The 24,444-nt window shown below is 41.8% G+C and overlaps 1 protein-coding gene across 1 annotated transcript in view; it reads right to left on the reverse strand.

Moving 5' to 3' along the window:
- Positions 1 to 23,097, reverse strand: part of LOC118377302 (insulin receptor-like) — a 54,708-nt gene extending 31,611 nt beyond the window's left edge. The window contains exon 1 of the mRNA XM_035764187.2: positions 21,930 to 23,097. Within this exon, the coding sequence (XP_035620080.1) occupies positions 21,930 to 22,008 (79 nt within the window). The 5' untranslated portion in view covers positions 22,009 to 23,097. The remainder of the gene's footprint in view (positions 1 to 21,929) is intronic.
- Between the last annotated feature and the right edge of the window lie 1,347 nt (positions 23,098 to 24,444).

The raw sequence follows: 24,444 nt of genomic DNA on the forward strand, positions 1-24,444 counted from the left end.
AAACATAGAAAAAAACTTCCTATCATGTAAACAAAACAAATGTAAATTGCAAAGAAAATCTTGGACATCACTTCAGAGTTCAATTTCTAGTTAACTAGACCAACGTCATGCCTGTACGTAGCTCTTCGCATGCGCACAGCCCCCAGCCAGGCAGTGTAGCAGCGCAAGGTGGAATAGGCTAAATTTGATTTTTTGTTTTTCTTTAACTTTGTGCGATTCATTTATCAGCTATGAAACAAAACGGCACAAAATAAAAAATCTGCTGTCTCAGCCACTGCCTGTTAACAAGGGAGTACCACAAGGCTCAATCCTAAATCTCAACCATTTATATGCAGATGATACAGTCTTATACTCAGCTGGCCCCTCCCCGTATTTTGAGTTAAATGCTCTACAACAAAGCTTTCTTAGTGTCCAACAAGCTTTCTCTACCCTTAACTAAACACCTCCAAAACAAAGGTCATGTGGTTTGGTAAGAAGAATGCCCCTCTCCCCACAGGTGTGATTACTACCTCTGAGGGTTTAGAGCTTGAGGTAGTTACCTCACACAAGTACTTGGGAGTATGCCTAGACAGTGCACTGTCCTTCTCTCAGCACATACCAAAGCTGCAGGCTAAAGTTAAATCGAGACTTTCCTCTATTGTAATCACTCCTATTTCACCCCAGCTGCCAAACTAACCCTTATTCAGATGACCATCCTACCCATGCTAGATTACAGAGAGATAATCTATAGATCGGCAGGTAAGGGTGCTCTCGAGCGGCTAGATGTTCTTTACCATTCGGCCACCAGATTTGCCACCAAAGCTCCTTATAGGACACATCACTGCACTCTATACTCCTCTGTAAACTGGTCATCTCTGTATACCCGTCACAAGACCCACTGGTTGATGCTTATTTATAAAACCCTCTTAGGCCTCACTCCCCCTATCTGAGATATCTACTGCAGCCCTCATCCTCCACTTACAACACCCGTTCTGCCAGTCACATCCTGTTTAAGGTCCCCAAAGCACACTCATCCCTGAGTCGCTCGTCTTTTCAGTTTGCTACAGTTAGCGACTGGTGCGAGCTGCAACAAACACTCAAACTGAACATTTTTATCTCAATCTCTTTATTCAAAGACTCAATCATGGACACTCTTACTGACAGTTGTGGCTGCTTTGTGTGATGTATTGTTGTCTCTACCTTCTTGCCCTTTGTGCTGTTGTCTGTGCCCAATAATGTTTGTACTATGTTTTGTGCTGCTACCATGTTGTGATGCTGTCATGTTGTATGTAGTCTTAGGTCTCTTTACGTAGTGTTGTCTCTCTTGTTGTGATGTGTGTTTTGTCATATATTTATATTGTTATTTGTTTTTTTGTTTTAAATCCCAAGCCTCTGTCCCCGCAGGAGGCCTTTTGGTAGGCCGTCATTGTAAATAAGAATTTGTTCTTAAATGACTTGCCTAGTTAAATAAAGGTTCAATTAAAAAAATATTTAAAGAGATACTGCAGCCAATGCCAAAATCTACCCGCAGGTGGCAGGTGTTGATTTTAGGCCCTGGAGAGCATGGAGAGGGGGAAATGGCCAACAGAGAGAGGGAGCAGAATTACCATAGAAACCAACAGAGAGAGGAGAGGCAGCAGGATTACCATAGAAACCAACAGAGAGAAGAGGCAGCAGGATTACCATAGAAACCAACAGAGAGAAGCAGCAGGATTACCATAGAAACCAAGAGGCAACAGGATTACCATAGGGCAGCAAGATTACCATAGAAACCAGAGAGATGCAGCAGGATCACCATAGAAACAAATCTCAGCCCATTAATTTTAAGACAAATAAAGTGTAGCTGCCCACCCAGCCCAATCAGTCTGTAGACAACCATTTAACACACACAGTGTGTAAGTGTCCGTTCCCTCATTACGTGCAAATGTACATACTAAAGCATCACGACAGCTGGAGAGACTAAACAAAAGAGAGGGGGAAAAGGTGGCACAACAATGGTGTTCCCACCTTTAAACTCGATGAAAGAGCCGGCTTTCCCACCACATACAGACTGGGATTAGCAGATGTGAGCAGACTGTGTGCGTATCAGGGTTTCCGTTAAGCATTGAAGTTTAACTTTCGTTTGAGTATGCCTACAGTGAAAAGACTACACTGGCAGGGCTCAATTTAGTTGCATTTTGCAACCCTTTGACTTGGCTGTGAGAGTTTTAAAAAATATATAAATTATTGGTCGCATTGGTGCGTGTTGCACCTCACTCAAAACATCCCATTACTTTTTAGGAAGCTAAAAACCATTTGGTCAAACCATTTGGTCAAATCATTAAGTACATTATCCTTGTGATTCCTGTAATGAAAAGGTCTGCCTGTACCGGTTTCTCTGGGGCCTGCTGCTGTGTCTAGCAAGCCCCTCTCCTTTCCTAGGGGGGGTAAAAAAAACAAAAAAACAATGGAGATCGTATAACAATTTAAAACCGCGGGGAAAAACACTGCTATCCTGTTGTCAGAGACAGATGTTCACTGTTCAACGGTTTACCTTTTCTTTCTCAACCTTAACTCAAAAGCAACTATTTTACAAACAAGATATTTGAAATGGCTTTAAAAAAAAATAAAAAGAGAACACGTAATGTGCATAGGTCTCATTTCGCAATAGGCCATAACTGCAAAGTTTTTTTGGGGGGGGGGGGACATTGAATATCCTGTTAAAATAGCACATGGCTATTAGCAGTAGGTAGTAAAGGTAGAGATCGAGCTAATGTGAGTTTCAACTTCCTCGGGTGGTGAATAAGCCCCAAATAAATGAGGCTATGATATTATAACACAAAGATGTCCATTGAATATTTTGTTTATATATTAACATTCTGCAGCCCTATTTTCCACAGTAAAATATAAATCATAAAATAACAGCATAATTGTCTACCCAAAATGTTTGACAGTCACTGGATAAGGTTGCACATTTAAATATTTTTTTTTTATCAAAGATTAAAACAGCTTATTTCTTCAATACCATCTAAGTAGTCTATTTTTAATAAAAGCACTGTGAATATGACACACACACACACACACACACGTTCAAAAGATTGGGGTCACTTAGAAATGTCCTTGTTTTTTTTAAAGAAAAGCACATTTTTTGTCCATTAAAATAACATCAAATTGATTAGAAATACAATGTAGACATGGTTAATGTTGTAAATTACTATTGTAGCTGGAAACGGCTGATTTTTTAATGGAATATCTACATAGGTGTACAGAGGCCCATTATCACCAACCATCACTCCTGTGTTCCAATGGCACGTTGTGTTAGCTAATCCAAGTTTATAATTTTAAAAGGCTAATTGATCATTAGAAAACCCTTTTGCAATTATGTTAGCACAGCTGAAAACTGTTGTTCTGATTAAAGAAGCAATAAAACTGGCCTTCTTTAGACAAGTTGAGTATCTGGAGCGTCAGCATTTGTGGGTTCGATTACAGGCTCAAAACGGCCAAAAACAAAGAACAAAACAAAAACAAAGAACTTCTGAAACTCGTCAGTCTATTCTTGTTCTGAGAAATGAAGGCTATTCCGTGCGATAAATTGCCAAGAAACTGAAGATCTCGTACAACGCTGCATACTACTCCCTTCACAGAACAGCACAAACTGGCTCTAACCGGAATAGAAAGAGGAGTGGGAGGCCCCGGGGCACAACTGAGCAACAGAACAAGCACATTAGAGTGTCTAGTTTGAGAAATAGACACCTCACAAGTCCTCTACTGGCAACTTCATTAAATAGTACCCGCAAAACACCAGTCTCAACGTCAACAGTGAAGAGGCGACTCCGGGATGTTGGCCTTCTAGGCAGAGTTCCTCTGTCCAGTCTCAACGTCAACAGTGAAGAGGTGACTCTGGGATGTTGGCCTTCTAGGCAGAGTTCCTCTGTCCAGTGCCTGTGTTTTTTTGCCCAACCATCTTTTATTTTTATTGGCCAGACTGAGATATGGCTTTTTCTCTGCAACTCTTCCTAGAAGGCCAGCATCCCGGAGTCGTCTCTTCACTGTTGACGTTGAAACTGGTGCTATTAACCTGTTATGCTGCAGAACCTATGATGGTCAAGGCAGTGCACACCGGTGCACCAACTGACTATGACAGTTTATATTCATTTTAACTAGGCAAGTCAGTTAATAAGAACAAATTCTTATCTACAATGACAGCCTACCCCGGGCCAAACCCGGACGACGCTGGGCCAATTGTGCACCACCCTACGGGACTCCCAATCACGTCCGGATGTGATGCGGCCTGGATTATTGAACTTGAGAAAGAATGTTTCACGCCTACCAGCTACTCCTATAAATCAAACAATATAAATGCTTATCTTTACATCACCAAAAAAATATTCTGATCTGAAATGTACAAATTAGCCTCCTTCTGTACACGTGTCTCTCTCTCTCTCTCTATTGTAGCTTTTCCACCAGCATCTCGTTCTCTCTCTGGGGCCTCAGCTCGTCTTCATTGATATTTGTTTATATTCTGTATAATTAATATTGTACAGCGGACCGCTAAGCTTCAATACCCTGACGCAGTTACTGCTCAAAACTCACAGCAGAACCGTGAAGTAGACAATAGTTTAAAGAAAGGTTTAAAGAAACAACAACAATAGGTTAGAAAGTTGTGCTGCACATCGAAGCACAAGGAAGTCCAAACAGGCTGTTAAAGGACATGTAAATGTGGCTCATTTGGCCAATATACCTCGGTTACTGATGGTGCTGGCTGCGTGGGTGGATACCCTAATGGGTTATGCACCCAATGCATTATGGGTGACTGGTACATATATCTTTTTTTTAATCCATTTTTTTAAAAAGTTCAATAAATTAAAAACATTCCCTGTCCGGTGGCACATTTTCATAACGGAAAACTTGGTGTGTGTGTGTGTGCGCATCTGCAGTGTGAGAAAAACAAATCACTGGATGAGAGTGAACCCTCTCACCCCCCATAAAAAGAGGGAGGGAGAGCTAAATGGAGAGAAAGGGGAGAGGGTAGAAGAAAAGAGGGAGGGAGGATTACACACGGACAATACCAAATATTAACAACACCTTCCTAATAATGAGTTGCACCAGGGGACAATCCCCCATACAGTAGAGTTGAGCTAGCCAGTCAGTCAGTCAGTCAGTCAGCCAGCAGAGCAATAAATACAGAGTACATCCATTTGGCGAAAGCTTGTCTCAATGCCGTTTTATAAACCAGGTCCAGGTAGTTTAAAAAAATTATATATATATATATATATATATATATATATATATACACACACACACATACATACACACACTGCTCAAAAAATAAAGGGAACACTAAAATAACACATCCCAGATCTGAATGAATTAAATATTCTTAAATACTTTTTTCTGTACATAGTTGAATGTGCTGACAACAAAATCACACAAAAATGATGGAAATGGAAATCAAATGTATCAACCCATGGAGGTCTGGATTTGGAGTCTCACTCAAAATTAAAGTGGAAAACCACACTACAGGCTGATCCAACTTTGATGTAATGTCCTTAAAACAAGTCCAAATGAGGCTCAGTAGTGTGTGTGTCCTCCACGTGCCTGTATGACCTCCCTACAACGCCTGGGCATGCTACTGATGTGGTGGCGGATGGTCTCCTGAGGGATCTCCTCCCAGACCTGGACTAAAGCATCCGCCAACTCCTGGACAGTCTGTGGTGCAACGTGGTGTTGGTGGATGGAGCGAGACATAATGTCCCAGATGTGCTCAATTGGATTCAAGTCTGGGGAACGGGCGGGCTAGTCCATAGCATCAATGCCTTCCTCTTGCAGGAACTGCTGACACACTCCAGCCACATGAGGTCTAGCATTGTCTTGCATTAGGAGGAACCCAGGGCCAACCGAACCAGCATATGGTCTCACAAGGGGTCTGAGGATCTCATCACGGTACCTAAAATGGCAGTCAGGCTACCTCTGGCGAACACATGGAGGGCTGTGCGGCCCCCCAAAGAAATGCCACCCCACACCATGACTGACCCAATGCCAAACCGGTCATGCTGGAGAATGTTGCAGGCAGCAGAACGTTCTCCACGGCGTCTCCAGACTCGGTCACGTCTGTCACGTGCTCAGTGTGAACCTGCTTTCATCTGTGAAGAGCACAGGGCGCCAGTGGCGAATTTGGCATTTGCCAGAGAACACCAAGATTGGCAAACGTCCTGCACGGTGTTGGGCTGTAAGCACAACCCCCACCTGTGGACGTCAGGCCCTCATACCACGCTCATGGAGTCTGACCGTTTTAGCAGACACGTGCACATTTGTGGCCTGCTGGAGGTCATTTTGCAGGGCTCTGGCAGTGCTCCTCCTGCTCCTCCTTGGACAAAGGCGGAGGTAGCGGTCCTGCTGCTGGGTTGTTGCCCTCCTACGGCCTCCTCCACATCTGATGTACTGGCCTGTCTCCTGGTAGCGCCATGCTCTGGACACTACCCTGAGAGACACAGCAAACCTTCTTGCCACAGCTCGCATTGATGTGCCATCCTGGATGAGCTGCACTACCTGAGCCACTTGTGTGGGTTGTAGACTCCGTCTCATGCTACCACTAGAGTGAAAGCACCGGCAGCAGTCAAAAGTGGACAGTTTGATTTCACAGAAGTGTGATTGAATTGGCATTACAATGTGTTGTTTAAGTGTTACCTTTACCTACCCCCCCCGGTAAAAATGAAAAGCTGAGGGATGGGGCTGGAATAATGTCACCACTCTCAAATTCATAGAGCTAGGGGTGTAAGGATTGACATCAAAACTTAGTTTGAATCATGTTTTGGGGCAATATAGTGTTTGTTTACAAATGTTGAACAAGCTTTTGAAATTTTGGGTTCCAATGGGGTGCGACAGTTGAACTAAACTCATGAGGCATTTACCAGTTGTAGTCTGGCATTTACCAGTTGTATTCTGGCATTTACCAGTTGTATTCTGGCATTTACCAGTTGTATTCTGGCATTTACCAGTTGTATTCTGGCATTTACCAGTTGTATTCTGGCATTTACCAGTTGTATTCTGGCATTTACCAGTTGTATTCTGGCATTTACCAGTTGTATTCTGGCATTTACCAGTTGTATTCTGGCATTTACCAGTTGTATTCTGGCATTTACCAGTTGTATTCTTCAAGAATCAAGGGTTACATATAATTTATCCGTCCATGGATGTAGCAACTGCTGGTTGCCCCTTTAAGACCTCTCCGTGTATTTGTCTCTATTTAACCAGGTAAGTCCTTGAGAACACATTGTATTTCACAATAACAACCTGACCAAGACGAAGATCAATGAAGCGTGCAGCAAGACAAGCAGACAAGGTCACTGACAAAAGAGACAAGTCTTAAAAACACCCTTAACTCAAACTCTGAACAGTTAACAGGGTAAAGAAACAGTTTTACTTCAAACCAACAAAAAAAAACAAGTAAAAACCAAAACTTTAAAAATATATATATATTTTCTCTCTAAAAATACATTCTTCCTCAGATTAAATGTGGGAAAACATTTATTTATTTATTTTTTAACGACACTTAGCATTTCAGTTTGATTGGTTGATTTCTGACCCATCGCATTTCAAATCGAATCAATTAATCAAAGCGTAATGAAGCTATTTATTCTGACCTACGCTCTTCCGGTCACATCATTTTTCAAAAGACATCCTAACCATATTTACTAAAAGGAGAAACAAAAAGGGAGGTATAGCATTTTTTTTAATATAAATAAACATTTATTCAGCCACAAAATAAAACAAAATTGCCATTCCCCTCTTAACTCCGTTGAAAGGTTTAATGACAATAGAATCATACAGCTTTTATGACCAAGCACTTGAGGGTCTGGGTGATCCGGCGCTGAGGCATATACATCCCTGTAGCAGGAAACCGACAAGAGAGGAGAGGGAAACGGGTTGAGAAGGGTGTACGGGAGAGACCAAGAGCAGTGGGTTTATCTAATTTATTTTTTTATTTCACCTTTATTTAACCAGGTAGGCTAGTTGAGAACAAGTTCTCATTTGCAACTGCGACCTGGCCAAGATAAAGCATAGCAGTGTGAACAGACAACACAGAGTTACACATGGAGTAAACAATAAACAAGTCAATAACACAGTAGAAAAAAAAGAGAGTCTATATATATTGTGTGCAAAAGGCATGAGGTAGGCGAATAATTACAATTTTGCAGATTAACACTGGAGTGATAAATGATCAGATGGTCATGTACAGGTAGAGATATTGGTGTGCAAAAGATATGGGTATGGTGTGTTCAGAGTGTTGCTTTTACGCCAAACAATGTTTTGCATTGTTGCCAAAAAGTTCAATTTTGGTTTCATCTGACCAGAGCACCTTCTTCCACATGTTTGGTGTGTCTCCCAGGTGGCTTGTGGCAAACTTTAAACAACACTTTTTATGGATATCTTTAAGAAATGTCTTTCTTCTTGCCACTCTTCCATAAAGGCCAGATTTGTGCAATATACGACTGATTGTTGTCCTATGGACAGAGTCTCCCACCTCAGCTGTAGATCTCTGCAGTTCATCCAGAGTGATCATGGGCCTCTTGGCTGCATCTCTGATCAGTCTTCTCCTTGTATGAGCTGAAAGTTTAGAGGGACGGCTAGGTCTTGGTAGATTTGCAGTGGTCTGATACTCCTTCCATTTCAATATTATCGCGTGCACAGTGCTCCTTGGGATGTTTAAAGCTTGGGAAATCTTTTTGTATCCAAATCCGGCTTTAAACTTCTTCACAACAGTATCTCGGACCTGCCTGGTGTGTTCCTTGTTCTTCATGATGCTCTCTGCGCTTTTAACGGACCTCTGAGACTATCACAGTGCAGGTGCATTTATACGGAGACTTGATTACACACAGGTGGATTGTATTTATCATCATTAGTCATTTAGGTCAACATTGGATCATTCAGAGATCCTCACTGAACTTCTGGAGAGAGTTTGCTGCACTGAAAGTAAAAGGGGCTGAATAATTTTGCACGCCCAATTTTTCAGTTTTTGATTTGTTAAAAAAGATTGAAATATCCAATAAATGTCGTTCCACTTCATGATTGTGTCCCACTTGTTGATTCTTCACAAAAAAAATACAGTTTTATATATTTATGTTTGAAGCCTTGAAATGTGGCAAAAGGTCGCAAAGTTCAAGGGGGGCGAATATTTTCGCAAGGCACTGTACCTGGCAGAACAATATCATGATTATTTGCATCAATCCAGTGGCCATTCGTTTAGCAAACGATTGTCTTTAACTGCTGTACAGTCACAATAAAAAAAGGGTAACTACACCCAAAAATCTCAAATGGCATCTATTTTACTCCTGATGTGGTTGAAGCATTGTTGTGGACTTGGGGGAAAAACAACATTTTTGGTTCAATTTTTTTTTTAAGAGATTGAAATCAAAACCCTGGAAGAAAAAAAATGGTGAAAAAAAACACTTTTTTTATAAGACCCTACATACAAACAAAATACGATAACACAGAAAGTAGCACAAAAATACTGTTTCAAATGTCGTGAATTATTTAAGACATTTTATTTTATATTGACTTATTGGATCTCAAACATGAGTTCTGACTTTTAAGATGAGCCTTTGTTGTTTTTTTAAAATAAAGGAATTCATTCAATGCCCTAATCAAGCATTATCTTCACAACTCAGGCAACATATCAATACTGCACTGCCCATTGACTTCTACAATTGTCCTAATTGTATTAATAATTCATGTTCATTTATAATTTTCACTGCCATGATCAACCCTTCCTCCTCTCCCATCAGCCGTGGTTAACAACAGAGGCAGGGCCGCCGTGGTTAACAACAGAGGCAGGGCCCCCGTGGTTAACAACAGAGGCAGGGCCCCCGTGGTTAACAACAGAGGCAGGGCCCCCGTGGTTAACAACAGAGGCAGGGCCCCCGTGGTTAACAACAGAGGCAGGGCCCCCGTGGTTAACAACAGAGGCAGGGCCCCCGTGGTTAACAACAGAGGCAGGGCCCCCGTGGTTAACAACAGAGGCAGGGCCCCCGTGGTTAACAACAGAGGCAGGGCCCCCGTGGTTAACAACAGAGGCAGGGCCCCCGTGGTTAACAACAGAGGCAGGGCCCCCGTGGTTAACAACAGAGGCAGGGCCCCCGTGGTTAACAACAGAGGCAGGGCCGCCGTGGTTAACAGAGGCAGGGCCGCCGTGGTTAACAGAGGCAGGGCCCCCGTGGTTAACAACAGAGCAGGGCCCCCGTGGTTAACAACAGAGCAGGGCCCCCGTGGTTAACAACAGAGCAGGGCCGCCGTGAGTCAAAGGCCCACTTTTCAGTCATATGACAGACCTCAAAATATATTTAACCCATCAGGTACAGTTACAAGGCCACCCCCCCCCCCCCAGCTACCATGCCCCCCCCCAGCCTTGTTTTGCCCTCAGCCTTGTCTGCCAAAAGGGCTACCAACCCGGCTCGGCATGACAAGCTTGGCTTAACTTGGATTTTATAGTGTGAAGTCATTGACAGTTAAAAACAGGGCATATAGAAAAAACAACAGGCACATCTCAGATTGTTCTAGGATGGCGTAACGGGGCTGTGTGTGGGATTCCCTTTTCCAACCGCAGTTCAACGCAGTCATTATGGCCTTAGGAAAGTGTGTTTATCTATCTAGGAATCCCCAGACTTGTGAAGGAAGGCATCAATGACACCACCAAGTCAGACATCATATTTCCATGACAACATTATTCCATTATTCACAACAAACCTAAGAAAATAATTACATACATTTTTATTTTACTAAAAAACTTTATTTTAGCTGAAAGTCTCATTGAGACCAAGGGAGCCCTACAATATTAGGAGAGAGGTTGGGAAACTAGGCCGACACTCCCACTGAAAAGACAACATAGGGATGTTTTGGTTTTTCTCCTCACAACCAAACGGTTGCTGTCAGTGATGTATAGCAGGACTCAAAAGGGAAGCTTGTGTGTTTTTTTCCTTCTCAGCGCTGATCATTAAGTGGACACGGAGCGCGAGAGGAAGGTCTCGCTTTTAAAACACACACAAACAAAAATCATACATTTTGACTACGAGATGGGAGGAGTTGAAATGGGTAATTAGAGAGAAATCAAGAATTAGAGACCCAAAACGAGAAAGATTTAGGAAGAGGACTGAACAGTTCATTTACTTTACATATTGCCTATTTCCCCAAAAACACAGTCGAAGGACAAGGAAGTCCTTAACTTCACAACCCTTGCGATTATTACATGATGGCCAAGTGGCTCCGAACGTGCCATTGTGTGCACCCCCCACCCAGACTCGTTCATGACACGCAGGTTAAAATACCAACTGAGAACCAACTATATTCATTTGCGGACACGTCGAAATAGGGCTGTGGTGGTCCTTACATTGTGTCAGCCGGTGATTATCAAGATTATCAACTGCCGGTCTCACGGTAATTGACCGTTAATTACCAAACACATTTAGCATCTCCTGGCTTCCACGCATAGCCTACAAGCCACTGACGCAGACCTCCGGAACATCAACAATTTAAACAGTCTAAAAATCTATTTAATATAGCCTACACCTTCACAATAAATCCATTTAATATAGCCTACACCTTCACAATAAATCCATTTAATATAGCCTACACCTTCACAATAAATCCATTTAATATAGCCTACACCTTCACAATAAATCCATTTAATATAGCCTACACCTTCACAATAAATCCATTTAATATAGCCTACACCTTCACAATAAATCCATTTAATATAGCCTACATCTTCACAATAAATCCATTTAATATAGCCTACACCAGGTATTCCCAAACTGGGGCAATGCAGCCGGGAGTACGCCAAACAAAAATGTGATTCACATTAAAAATATATATTTTATTTAAAAAATAAATATATATATATATATATATATATATATATATATATATATATATATATATATATCTGGCCTGAATGATATATATATATATATATATATATATATATTTTTTTTAAGTTCACTTTTTCAAACAGTACATTTATATTTTCCAACGGGGCTATACATTTTGGGGAAGTTTTTTTTTTTCCTCTCCTGAGTAGCCTCGTTTCACTGCCAAAAATAAAAAATTAAGCCATCTAGTGTTGAGCGTAATAACAACACAATAACAAATACAGGGAGCCTTGTCAAATTATTAACATCCAATCACATTACTCTCTCGCGGGAAGCGTTCACTCTTGCGCAGACATTTAGAAACATGACAATTTGATAAATAAGCCAAGGGAGTTTGTTGAGCGAGAATAAAGATGACTTTCCAGTAGTAAGACCTGTATAAAAGCAACAGATACCGTTAATAAGAAGGGGCTAGAAGAGTCTTATATGGTGAGCTACAGAGTGGCTAGGACAGGCAAGCACCATACTATAGTGGAGGACTTCATTCTTCCTGCTGCTGTGGATATGGGCTGAGACAATGCTGGGGGAAAGGTCCAAAAAAAACTATACAGACAATGTCTTCATCAAACAACACTGTTTCACGACTCATCAGTGAGATGGCAGGGAATGTTTTGAAAAAATTACTGCTTCGCATACAAGCCAGTGAATGATATGTGTTACAGCTGGATGAGCCAACAGACGTGGCGGGCCTGGCACAGCTCCTGGTATATGTCCGTTACGTTTATGGGGGGGGTCAATTAAGGAAGACATCCTCTTTTGCAAACCACTGGAAAACAGGACAACAGGAGAGGATATTTTTAATGTATTGGACAGCTTTGTGACATCAAATGGACTTTGGTGGTCAAGATGTGTTGGTATCTGTACTGATGGCGCAAAAGCCATGACAGGGAGACAAAGTAGAGGGGTAACACGCTTGCAAGCAGTTGCTCCCGAGAAGGCTCTTGCTGCCAAGACAGCTTGAAAGACGTTTTGGAGACCACAGTGAAAATGGTTAACTTGGTTAAAGCAAGGCCCCTGAACTCTCGTGTATTTTCTGCATTATGCAATTATATAATTCACTTGTCTGACTGCTTGCATGATTTTATTAATTTTACCTTTATTTAACCAGGCAAGTCAGTTAAGAACACATTCTTATTTTCAATGACGGCCTGGGAACAGTGGGTTAACTGCCTGTTCAGGGGCAGAACGACAGATTTGTACCTTGTCAGCTCGGGGGTTTGAACTCGCAACCTTCCGGTTACTAGTCCAACGCTCTAACCGCTGCCGCCCCATGATGACGAGTTTCCCACACGGCTGGCCTATCTGGGTGATGACTTTTCTGGCCTGAATGATCTGAATCTAGGATTACAGGGACTCTCCAGAATTATATTCAACGTGCGGGACAAAATTGAGGCTATGATTAAGAAAGCAGTCTTTTCTGTCTGCATTAACAAGGACAACACACAGGTCTTTCCATCATTGTGTGCAAATGAACAAGCTTACAATGTCAAATGTGATATAGCGAAGCACCTGAGTGAGCTGGGTGCGCAATTACACAGGTACCTTCCTGAAACGGACGACACAATCAACTGGATTTGTTATTCCTTTCATCGGCCGATGTCTAGAGTAACACCGATGTGCAAAACCGATGTGAAAGCTGACGTGCTTACCTACATAACGTAGGTGCATAACGTATTAACGCCACAGAAAAAAATGTTGCGCCCACACGTGCAACACAGCATTCCTAACCTAGCCCACAATGTCTGCTGTGTGGATAGAGCAGTCAACAAGTCCAGCAGTCATTTGAAAAAGAGTAACAACATTTCCGCGAGACAACTCAAAAAAGGCAAAATCCATTAAAGCCAAGATAATGGAATTCCTTGCCCTTGACAATCAACCGTTCTCTGTTGTGGGTGATGTTGGCTTTTGCTAACTGGTTGTTCAACTGCAACTTCTGGAGTAGTTAGCTTTAGCTTGGTCCAGAGGGCGTTCCATAGCAGAGACCCCAGAGGGCGTTCCATAGCAGAGACCCCAGAGGGCGTTCCATAGCAGAGACCCCAGAGGGCGTTCCATAGCAGAGACCCCAGAGGGCGTTCCATAGCAGAGACCCCAGAGGGCGTTCCATAGCAGAGACCCCAGAGGGCGTTCCATAGCAGAGACCCCAGAGGGCGTTCCATAGCAGAGACCCCAGAGGGCGTTCCATAGCAGAGACCCCAGAGGGCGTTCCATAGCAGAGACCCCAGAGGGCGTTCCATAGCAGAGACCCCAGAGGGCGTTCCATAGCAGAGACCCCAGAGGGCGTTCCATAGCAGAGACCCCAGAGGGCGTTCCATAGCAGAGACCCCAGAGGGCGTTCCATAGCAAAGACCCCAGAGGGCGTTCCATAGCAAAGACCCCAGAGGGCGTTCCATAGCAAAGACCCCAGAGGGCGTTCCATAGCAAAGACCCCAGAGGGCGTTCCATAGCAGAGACCCCAGAGGGCGTTCCATAGCAAAGACCCCAGAGGGCGTTCCATAGCAAAGACCCCAGAGGGCGTTCCATAGAAACCAGAATCCTGGTTGAGAATGAAACAACTGAACAATGAAACAGCAAGTAAATTAAAGAAACAGGTTTTGATTATGTTTTTCTGGTAATGGGGACATACGTAAATACCAACAAAATAACTTATTTGTCAGTGTGTGTGTGTGTAACCTTTATTTAACTAGGAAAGTCAGTTAAGAACAAATTCTTATTTACAATGACAGCCTACCCCAGCCAAACCTGGACCAATTGTGCACCGCCCTATGGGACTCCCGATCTCAGCCGGATGTGATACAGCCTGGATTCAAACCAGGGACTGTAGTGACACCTCTTGCACTGAAATGCATTCCCTTAGACCGCTGCGTCCGTGTGTGTGTTAACTATACTAGAATGCTTAAAAGACAGCTTAAAACGGGCACTGGCCTTGAATTTCCCAGTGGCATCCCCCTTGTTTGGTCGTAATGCCTCCTTAAAAAAAAATGAATGCAGTGCCCGTTATGCACGTCGGCTAAATATAATCATTATAATTCCATTCTCCCGGTTGCCAATGACCATGTTCCGTTGCACCTCTCAATTCTTATTAGCCAATGCCTGTCAAGTGACAGGGTCCTTCTCACGGGAATCTAGGTTCCGAAGTAGGCTACAAGTGAAGACACGTTGAGGACGCAACTGCACGCGCCCTTTTCAAATTCCAAGTCTCATAATACTGAAGAGGTTAGAAGAACTGTCCACGTTTACTTGTACAAAAGTTCAATCCTTCTGTGTGAGAAACAAATATTCCAAACATAGTCTGGGACAGTTGTGGAACGCGATAGATCTTAGATTAAGACAATAATTTGCATTTTAAAAAAAACATTTTTTTAAAGCAATGAGGCTGATGCAGCAGCTCAGAACGTTTAGCTTAAAAAGGTTGATAAACTATTAGGCTATTTCTTCACATTATACGTGCAACAATGTGCACATGGCAGTCGGCTCGAAGGGAAAATGTTCCAAAATGTAATCAATTTGCAGGGGAAAATCCTTTCTCAAAAAGTGACTGCAAATACAATTAAGTAATGCTTTATTTTTAAAAAAAGGTGCATTTTTTGTGAAAATTATCTTCCCCCGGCTTGAAACTCATGCGTCACTTAGGCTCTACACGGATTGTAAAGTAGAATAAATGTGTTTAATTTTAAGACTATTTGTGATACAAAACCTATAGGCCTATGGGCTAGAGTACATGAGGTATGGGATGATGATTTGAAAAAGAAGCCAAGTTACCGTGGAAACGGTCACGTGGAATTTGACTGCGGTCATGACTTGTGACCGCTGGTGGTGGTAATACGGTCACCACAACAGCCCTAGGTCTAAACAAATCAACGTTTATTTGTCACGTGCGCCGGATACAACAGGTGTAGGTAGACCTTACAGTGAATTGCTTACTTACAGGCTCTAACCAATAATGCAAAAAAGGTATTAGGTGAACAATAGGTAAGTAAAGAAATAAAACAGTAAAAATGACAGGCTATATACAGTAGAGAGGCTATATACAGTAGAGAGGCTACATACAGTAGAGAGGCTACATACAGACACCGGTTAGTCAGGCTGATTGATGTAGTATGTACATGTAGATATGGTTAAAGTGACTATGCATATATGATGAACAGAGAGTAGCAGTAGTGTAAAAGAGGGGGTGGTGGGACATAATGCAGATAGCCCGGTTAGCCAATGTGCTATACCATACCACTGTTTGGTCAGCCCAATTGATATACATGAATGTATAGTTAAAGTGACTATGCATATACGATAAACAGAGTAGCAGCAGCATGAAATACACATGAAATATTCATGCACAGTCAGCCTGCTGGTGTCCTGGGAGATAAACGTGGAGTTGTCATTTTACCTGAAATACATATGGTCACATTTATTTTATTTTTTTTCAGGACCTTTGTAGAATTTTTACACGGAGTCACAAAATAATGTGTTCTCTACACAGACAATTAATTCACAGATAAAAAGTGGAAACCTAGTCAGTTATTCTCCCCGTTCATTCTTCTTCTGTGGATTTTATATGGAGGTTGGCATGGCAACCAACTGGACTAGAAGGCTGGACCTCGTTCATCTGTCAATCATCCACATGGGTATATGCTCATAAAAAAAACAACTAAAAAAAAAACATTGAGTGGATGGGAGATGCGGGACTTGCAGTGTGTCAAGCGTCTAAAATAGAACAGAGTTCTGCGCAGACACCCGTTGTCGCAAACAAGCCGTTTCTGTGAAATTATTGAAAAACATGCATGTGTACATATATTTTGCAACGGACGGTTTGGGCAGCATGTTAGGCTATTGCCTTTGTTACATTTCATCTGTTGCATTTGCCTGTAATAATCTAATAGACTTCACTCCACACAATTAGGCTACTTATATAGAATCAAAACAGATTCGGGGAAAACGCAACTATTCAGACAAAACAATGGCTCAGGCTTTCGTTCGTAAACTGTAGCTAAGTAAACAAAGTAATTGCATGATCACTGCTTATTTATAATAGTGTAATAAATTATGTGTTTGTATAAAATAAAATGTGGCTGAATGTGATCAGACAGACTGTTTAGCTACAGAAAATGACCATATGTAGTAGCCTAGGTACAGCCACTACCCATGTTTTGGTGAGTGGCGACCATTTTGTGTTACCTCCAGTGGGGCTGTCAACATCACATCGACCATGAAGAGGGCCAACAACTGAACGTGATGATTTAAGGTTTCCCTTATGAAAACAGCTGAACCTCCCGTTCTCCTTCCACATCGAGACCATAGGCTGCTACAACATATTTTTTCCGTCACAAATAATGTTTTTCACAGCTCACATTTCCTACCACTACGAATCAGAGAAACGGACCAAAGAAAATATCCTGGGGCACAATTCTTTACTTGCTTCGTAATACCCATGCATGTTCCTACATGGGTAGCCTATTCAATTTTATTCAAGAACATGGAGTGGGCATAGATAGACAGGACACCTCAAACCCAGAGAAGCCAGAGAGAAAGGCCCACCTCGGAGACTCCCAGGCAAGAACATGGAGGAGTGGGCATAGATAGACAGGACACCTCAAACCCAGAGAAGCCAGAGAGAAAGGCCCACCTCGGAGACACCCAGGCAAGGACATGCTGTTCACATGCTAGATCACCAATGTCGAGATCCATGGCCCGGAAAAGGTCAGCACAGCAGAGAGCCAACCTGCAGACATCAGGCTGTGGTCTACCTACAAGGGTGGCCCACTTCAAAACACATTCCACACGCACACAACATTGTGGGAAAATATGTGCCTGAGGTTCCCAAACAGGGGCCACGGGAGAGCCAACACAAAAACAATAGACACGCTGCCTTCTGTTCCCAGAGCGAATCAAATGACCGGCCTTTCCTATTTCTTTGTTCAGCCGTTCACCAAAGGCGTCAGTCACACCGTTGAACACCGTGTTTTCTATGGAGTGTTTTGATAAAGGGGGAGGGGATTCCCAATTTCCTATCCAAGACTATTAGAAATGGAGAGATATAAAAAAATACAACAACAAAAAAATACACAATACTGTTGTGGTCACCGGAATAAACTTAAATTAAACTTTGAGCACATACTATGAATTAATTGGTTGGTTCATGGAATGATTCAGTTTATGGGACTTGGGGTTGTGAGTGACGAGCCGACGCTCTGGAATATCACCCCCACCACCACTTCCTACAGAGATTCACTCACAAGTCTGAGAAGAACAAGAAAGGGACCAGGCAGGTGTTACTAGTTTTTCTTTCCGTTACACAGCAGCGAGACAACGGTTGCTTCGTGGATAGAGACTATGGTCGTGTTCCATCTCCTCCATACCTAACGTGTCCTTTGTGACAAACAGACACAGTCAACAGCAGCATATTGCGCCAGAAAAACACACTATATTGTGTTATCATTCAGACCCTTATGCACCTCGGTGTGGTTTAGATATCGATACACAATCTCTTCTGCATCAGAATTATGAGACAAATGACAATATAGACTACAGTAATATACATGCAAATACAGCTCAAAACATCCAGCTATTTTGTACTGGGGTTTTTCTCTTTTTTACATTTAATGCCAAATATGGTCACTTCCCACAGAATTCAGTCAATCAGGAACAAAACAGCCCTTGACATATGCTCCAACCCCCCAGAAAGAGATAGCAGCCGTCCTCTAGCAGGGCCCCTCTCTGCAGAAGAAGCCTAAAATACCCAGAAAAACCTCCTTTGAACTCTGGAGCGGTTTAAAGTGAGACAACACTAATGGGATGAGGTTTTTGTCAAATAGCAGATACACCCCAACTGTCCCCGGTTTGGTTGTAAAACAGAAAGGAAGAGGGCGCAACAGTAAAACAGAGAAGACAAGAAGTTAGACGCACTACTTGTCAGATGCTTTGTTGGATCAGCAGAGATCCTTACCAGCCAAATGCTTGACATAACCTAAGCATGAGACACACCAAGACTGCCGACAGGTACTCAATCACAGTGGGAGGCGGTTCCTTCTCATGCTAGAACAAAAGAGGTACCTGATGTGTGACGACCCGATAGGTTTGTAGCTATCGCAATGCTCGTCTGTGGCCCAACAACTTGACTTTGAGCCAATCAGAGGGCATGAACCTCAAACAAACAAAAGGGTAAGGGGGTGTCCCTAACATTAGCTAGCTGGCTAAACATTTGGCTATGGGCTGGCACTGGCAGTATGAGATAATGGAGAGTGAATTAAATTGTTTCTTTGTTGTCATCTAGCTGTGGCCACCTGGCTGTTATCAACAAAATTAACACAGATAGATAGCTTAGACTCTAGACCATAAGCAATACGCATGGATATGCATTGCCAAACAACGCAACTGCCACCTTCTGGTTTGGAGTATTTTAACAAGTGACTGACGACTTCCAAGGTCTTTGCTGTGTGAACACAAAAGAGAGCGACTGCCGACACACTGTTCAGATGTGCTAAGTACTGTTGGCAGGCAAACGTTTGACAATCTTGTGTGTGAGCTTTAAGTTTATCTAAATATAAAAGAGAGACATTGAGATGTGTTCCCTTCATTGAGCCATCACAGTAATCCCTACTAGCCTAATGTTAACAAATGGACTCTTATGTTCTAGAATGTTCTAAAGTAGATCTGTTAGTAGTTATGTCTCAGCCTTGCAGAGAAGCAAACAGAGCATCGCTGGAACAGGGAAACCAGACTGGCCATGTTGAGTGCGGTTTACGGTACATTATTCAATCATTTAATTACACTGCAGTGTCAATGAACACCTGCGTTGCTGATAAGCTAAAATAAAACTTGGATCTATTTACGATGACCAACCCCCCATCTACTCATTGGTTTCACAAGCATATAAACCCACGTGAGTGATGAAAAATGAACAAGAGATTAATCAAAGTTAAAACTATGATTCTCCCATTTATCTATGGATTAATCGTTCTAGTAGAGAAACCCAATTTTGTATGCCTCCAGGTCAAAAGGTTAGGGTTATGACACTGAAGCTGATAGGACTCCAGGTCAAAGTTCTACAAATACCCAGCAACAAGAGGACAACATTCAGTCGAGGTAAATTAACAACCAACAACCCAATGTTTTATCTCCCAGGACAAAATTGTTAGCCACAGCAAGCTAGCTAAAATGTCCATTAACTTTTTATTTGTTTCAAATCAACATACCAAGGTGTAACAGGTAGCTATAGAGAAATGTGTAAAGATTTTAAGTTAGATATTTTCATGAGGTTACATTTTGGGTGTAGCACAAAACAAAATACCACAGCCAAGACTAAAAATAGCTACTTCAGACACACTCATAAAGGGAAATATTCAATTTTACTAGAAAACTTTTTGGGAAAATATGTAGAGTCTGGTGAGGCACTTTATCTTGTACCATGTCTTCATAATTGTGCATGGCTCCGAGTCATGCTAAGAACATCTACTGAATGGAATGGTACATTTGACCACACTTATTTCACAGTTGTCTGGTAATCCACCTAATATGGTGTGCCTGTGTATGTTGTTTTTTACAAATATGTATTATTCTGGTGACTTCAGATGTTTAAAATGAAATAGTTCCAGTGAAGCTCGGAGTACAGTAAGCCATTAGCCAGCCCCTTTACATTATAAAGTAGGCCAAGTTTGCAGAGCAAAGGTAGTAACCTTAAAAACAGACTAAATACAACAGCAACAGTTGTTAAGCTTTGTTTCTTCTTATTGTAATTGCATAGTTGAGCAGTTCAAAATATTGTTTTTAATCCTGCAGTTCAATATTCAAACTATTCCATCTTTAGGATGAAACAACATGTTTCATGTTTCAGACATGTTCAAATAACATTTATTTAACTAGGCAAGCCAGTTAATTAAGAACAAATTCTTATTTACAATGACGGCCTACCCCGGCCAAAACGCTAACAACGCTGGGCCAATTGTGCATCGCCCTATGGGACTCCCAATCACGGCTGGTTGAGATACAGTCTGGAATCGAACCAGGGTCTGACGCCTCTAACACTGAGACGCAGTGCCTTAGACCGCTTGTGCCACTACGGGAGCCCAACTTAACTACAGGCATGGACTACAGCCCAAAAGACTGAATTAGAGGACAGGATTATAGCGACATAAGTATATGGTATGCTGTGAGAAATGTCTTGAATTCTGAGCTGAAAAGGTTTGGATCAATACACAGGGAAAACGTACAACAGCAGCTATGAAGGCACTACAGAGTGGGTTCTATATTTTTATGCTGCAATAAAGCTAAAGGATAGAGCCTGTATACTTTAAAAATGTAATGGTTGCACATGCCACCATGATACGCCTTGTTTTTCAAACAAAGTGTATCATAAAACAAGAAATAGGAGATATAGTTATAGGGTGCCTGGAATCTTGTTTTGTTTCCTCCATAGTAATAAACATCCTCACACTCACAGTAATTGTCCGACACATGGTGAGCGTGTGAATGTGAACATTATTTCAGGCATTTCTTCTGAGAGATGGGCATAGTGTTTGTTATTAATCCTGCATGTATGGGGATTTCATGGACCTTCATAACGTTGGCTAAATGTGTTTACATTTCCAGCTACAACGTGAGTGTGCGTAGCAAGTCGCCATGAAGGGGCCTACGCGTGCAAGCGAATTAGACCATTTCCTGTTTAGATTTTCTGCAACAGACCACCCTAGTCCATATCAGGAGCTAATCTGGCCCTCGGGTTGACGCATCCATGACAGGCCTCAATAATATATTTTAAGAGTGGCCATGGCTAATTTTTTATAACTTTGCTAACAAATATTTGTAAAAACACCATGGGACGCAAATGTGTTTACCATAATTTAGGCAAAAGTCTCATGGTAAAAATGGTCAAACAAACATATGGTTTCAGTGACCACTGCATTGAATCCCTCATTTAAATTAAAACGTATTTTTTTCCATGGGAATAACGAACACATGAAATTCGGTGCCTACAATGATGGTAGGATGGGTGGTGTGTAGAGAGTGAGTCACATGAATCATTAACCAGTATTGCATTTAGAATATAGCTATACTTACTTTCTCCATGTGTTAGCCCACCATGACACACCATGTAGATAAAAGTAACCAAAACAGCCGCTGAGGTCCCAAGCCGCATTGTGACTTCGATTGTTTTCTCTTATTTTTAGTGCATCCAAAAACGTGGGGGTTGTTTTGAAGATATCCAAAGTTTGTTTAAAAGAAATGAAAACACAAACAAATATTCAAAAAAAAGAGAGACACGAGAACTAGTCCAGTTAGCCCCCCTTCAAAAGGGGCCGGGGGGGTCCAATGTGGTTGTAACGTTATCTTGATATCTTCCCAGCTAATTTTGGTGATTTTGGATTATCCCTGAAACAAATGACCACTAAATAACGTGATCTTGGGTTCTGGCGATACATTTGCGAATAAAAAGCTTCATTTTCTCCACAATTATAAGGGGTAGGTCACTTTCATCTGTTCTATATAAAAAGTCTTCCGATTCGAGAAAAATAAATCCCACAGTGCAAACTAAACTAGTAAAGAGGAACAAGTCGGGATACTAACTACGGACTCATTCCACGACAAAAGAGGTTACAATGTTGAAAATACATGGAATTAGCTATGGGCGGTCGTGCTTTTGGTAAAACACTCAGAGACCGTATTTTCATATAATAAAGCAAAAAACCATTTTTAAATGCTTAGTAGTAATGTCGAAATATGTGTCCCCGTCTTTCCCAAAAAAATCCCCAGTTGTTTTTAGCCGAATGTCTATCAACCCAATAACCTAACTAGCTAACATTAACTAGTTATAGTAATGGGATCGAGTTGGCTATATCTTGCTGTAATCCACAGGTCGCTGATTGAGTGGTTCATGCACCTCCCAAGTATTTCCACTTCTTCGCAGTAATCACAGCAAGAACACCTTTTAAGACGTAGGGAATAAAAACACGAACACATCCCCAGGAACTCATTTGGATTCATGCAGGAAAAGGAAAAAACGCGGACAGCTTTTTCAACGACCTTCCTCTGAACTCCTTCAGTCACGCCACGACAAAAATGAAAACACCCATAAACAATAAACGTGATTACAGCGAACGTTACTTGTAGCCATTAAACAAATAATAATCGCCGCTTCCAACACATTGCTTCGAAGTGTGGAAAAACTTCGATCCCCGTAAACCGTACCTCTTTCAGGTTCCCCCCTTTTCGTCTCTTTCTGTGTCTATCCACCAGTAAACAAGTACTGCCAGTCAGCTGGGGCAGATAGGGGACGTTGGAAAACACGGACTAGAGCTAGTGCGAGAACCGTTGGCTAGTGCGGATTGGAGTGTATTGCACTATACAAAGCCCATCCATGAGCCTAACAAAATTCTCTTTGTGTCACCCAACCAAAAATATTATTAGAACGACAAAAAAAACGCAATCATTCGGAGATGATAGACAATTTAAAATGAATGATTTGGAGTTATTTCTATTACTCCAGCCGGCACGTGTTCATAAACATGTATATATTTTTTAAATGTTCATAGTAAATTGTAATTAAAACTCTTATCTGCCAAGTTGGCTATAAAACTACCAGATAAAATGATAGGCAGCAGATGCATCTTTAATTTATCATTTGTATCAATATTTATTCTAACTATGATTTCCAAATTGATTTCCAAATTGCACAAATTAATTTGTTTAAATATAGTGTAGATTCAAAGTAATAATGAAATGTTTTTTTTTTTAGCAGAGACTAGTATAAATAAATAGTTGTATCCTGACCCTGGAGGCAGGAAGGAAGCCTAGTATTGCCTTTAGCTTGGTACACAACAGTCCAGTCATTCAGTTTTGCATGACAAACACATCAGCATAACCCCAGTATTATCACCATGGATTTGACAACATTTTCTGAGTGTGGGAGCTTGTTCATGATTGACATGGTGGTTGCATGCCTTGCATGGAGGACATCTTTCTCTTCTGTGGTTGTTGTTTGAGGGCAAAGAAATATTTCGAATGATCCAGGATCACATTTCGTCATCTTGTTGTTCAACCAAACCATTTCTCATGGTGGTGTTGTTCATTCAAATTGATCAATGACCAACATGTTAAATATACATTTTTTAAGTCATCCTTATCTCAGGAAATTACATTCAGCAAAATAAAGTACATTCACTTTTTGTTGTTTCAGATGAATACTCTCTGTGGCGGCAGCACTGCTTGTTCAGAGCAGGAGGCTGCTGCAGTACTTCTTTGTCCTCTCTCCACCAACACACAAATGGAACATGAATTACATTGATTGGCCCTAAATAGTACCCTGGTGTTTAGTGCCCTGGTGTTTAGTACCCTGGTGTTTAGTACCCTGGTGTTTAGTGCCCTGGTGTTTAGTACCCTGGTGTTTAGTACCCTGGTGTTTAGTTCCCTGGTGTTTAGTACCTAGTGTCTAGTTCCCCGGTGTTTAGTACCCTGGTGTTTAGTACCCTGGTGTTTAGTTTCCTGGTGTTTAGTACCTAGTGTCTAGTTCCCTGGTGTTTAGTTCCCTGGTGTTTAGTTCCCTGGTGTTTAGTACCCTGGTGTTTAGTACCCTAGT

The sequence above is a fragment of the Oncorhynchus keta genome, chromosome 1 (assembly GCF_023373465.1).
Source record: "Oncorhynchus keta strain PuntledgeMale-10-30-2019 chromosome 1, Oket_V2, whole genome shotgun sequence".
NCBI lineage: Eukaryota > Metazoa > Chordata > Actinopteri > Salmoniformes > Salmonidae > Oncorhynchus > Oncorhynchus keta.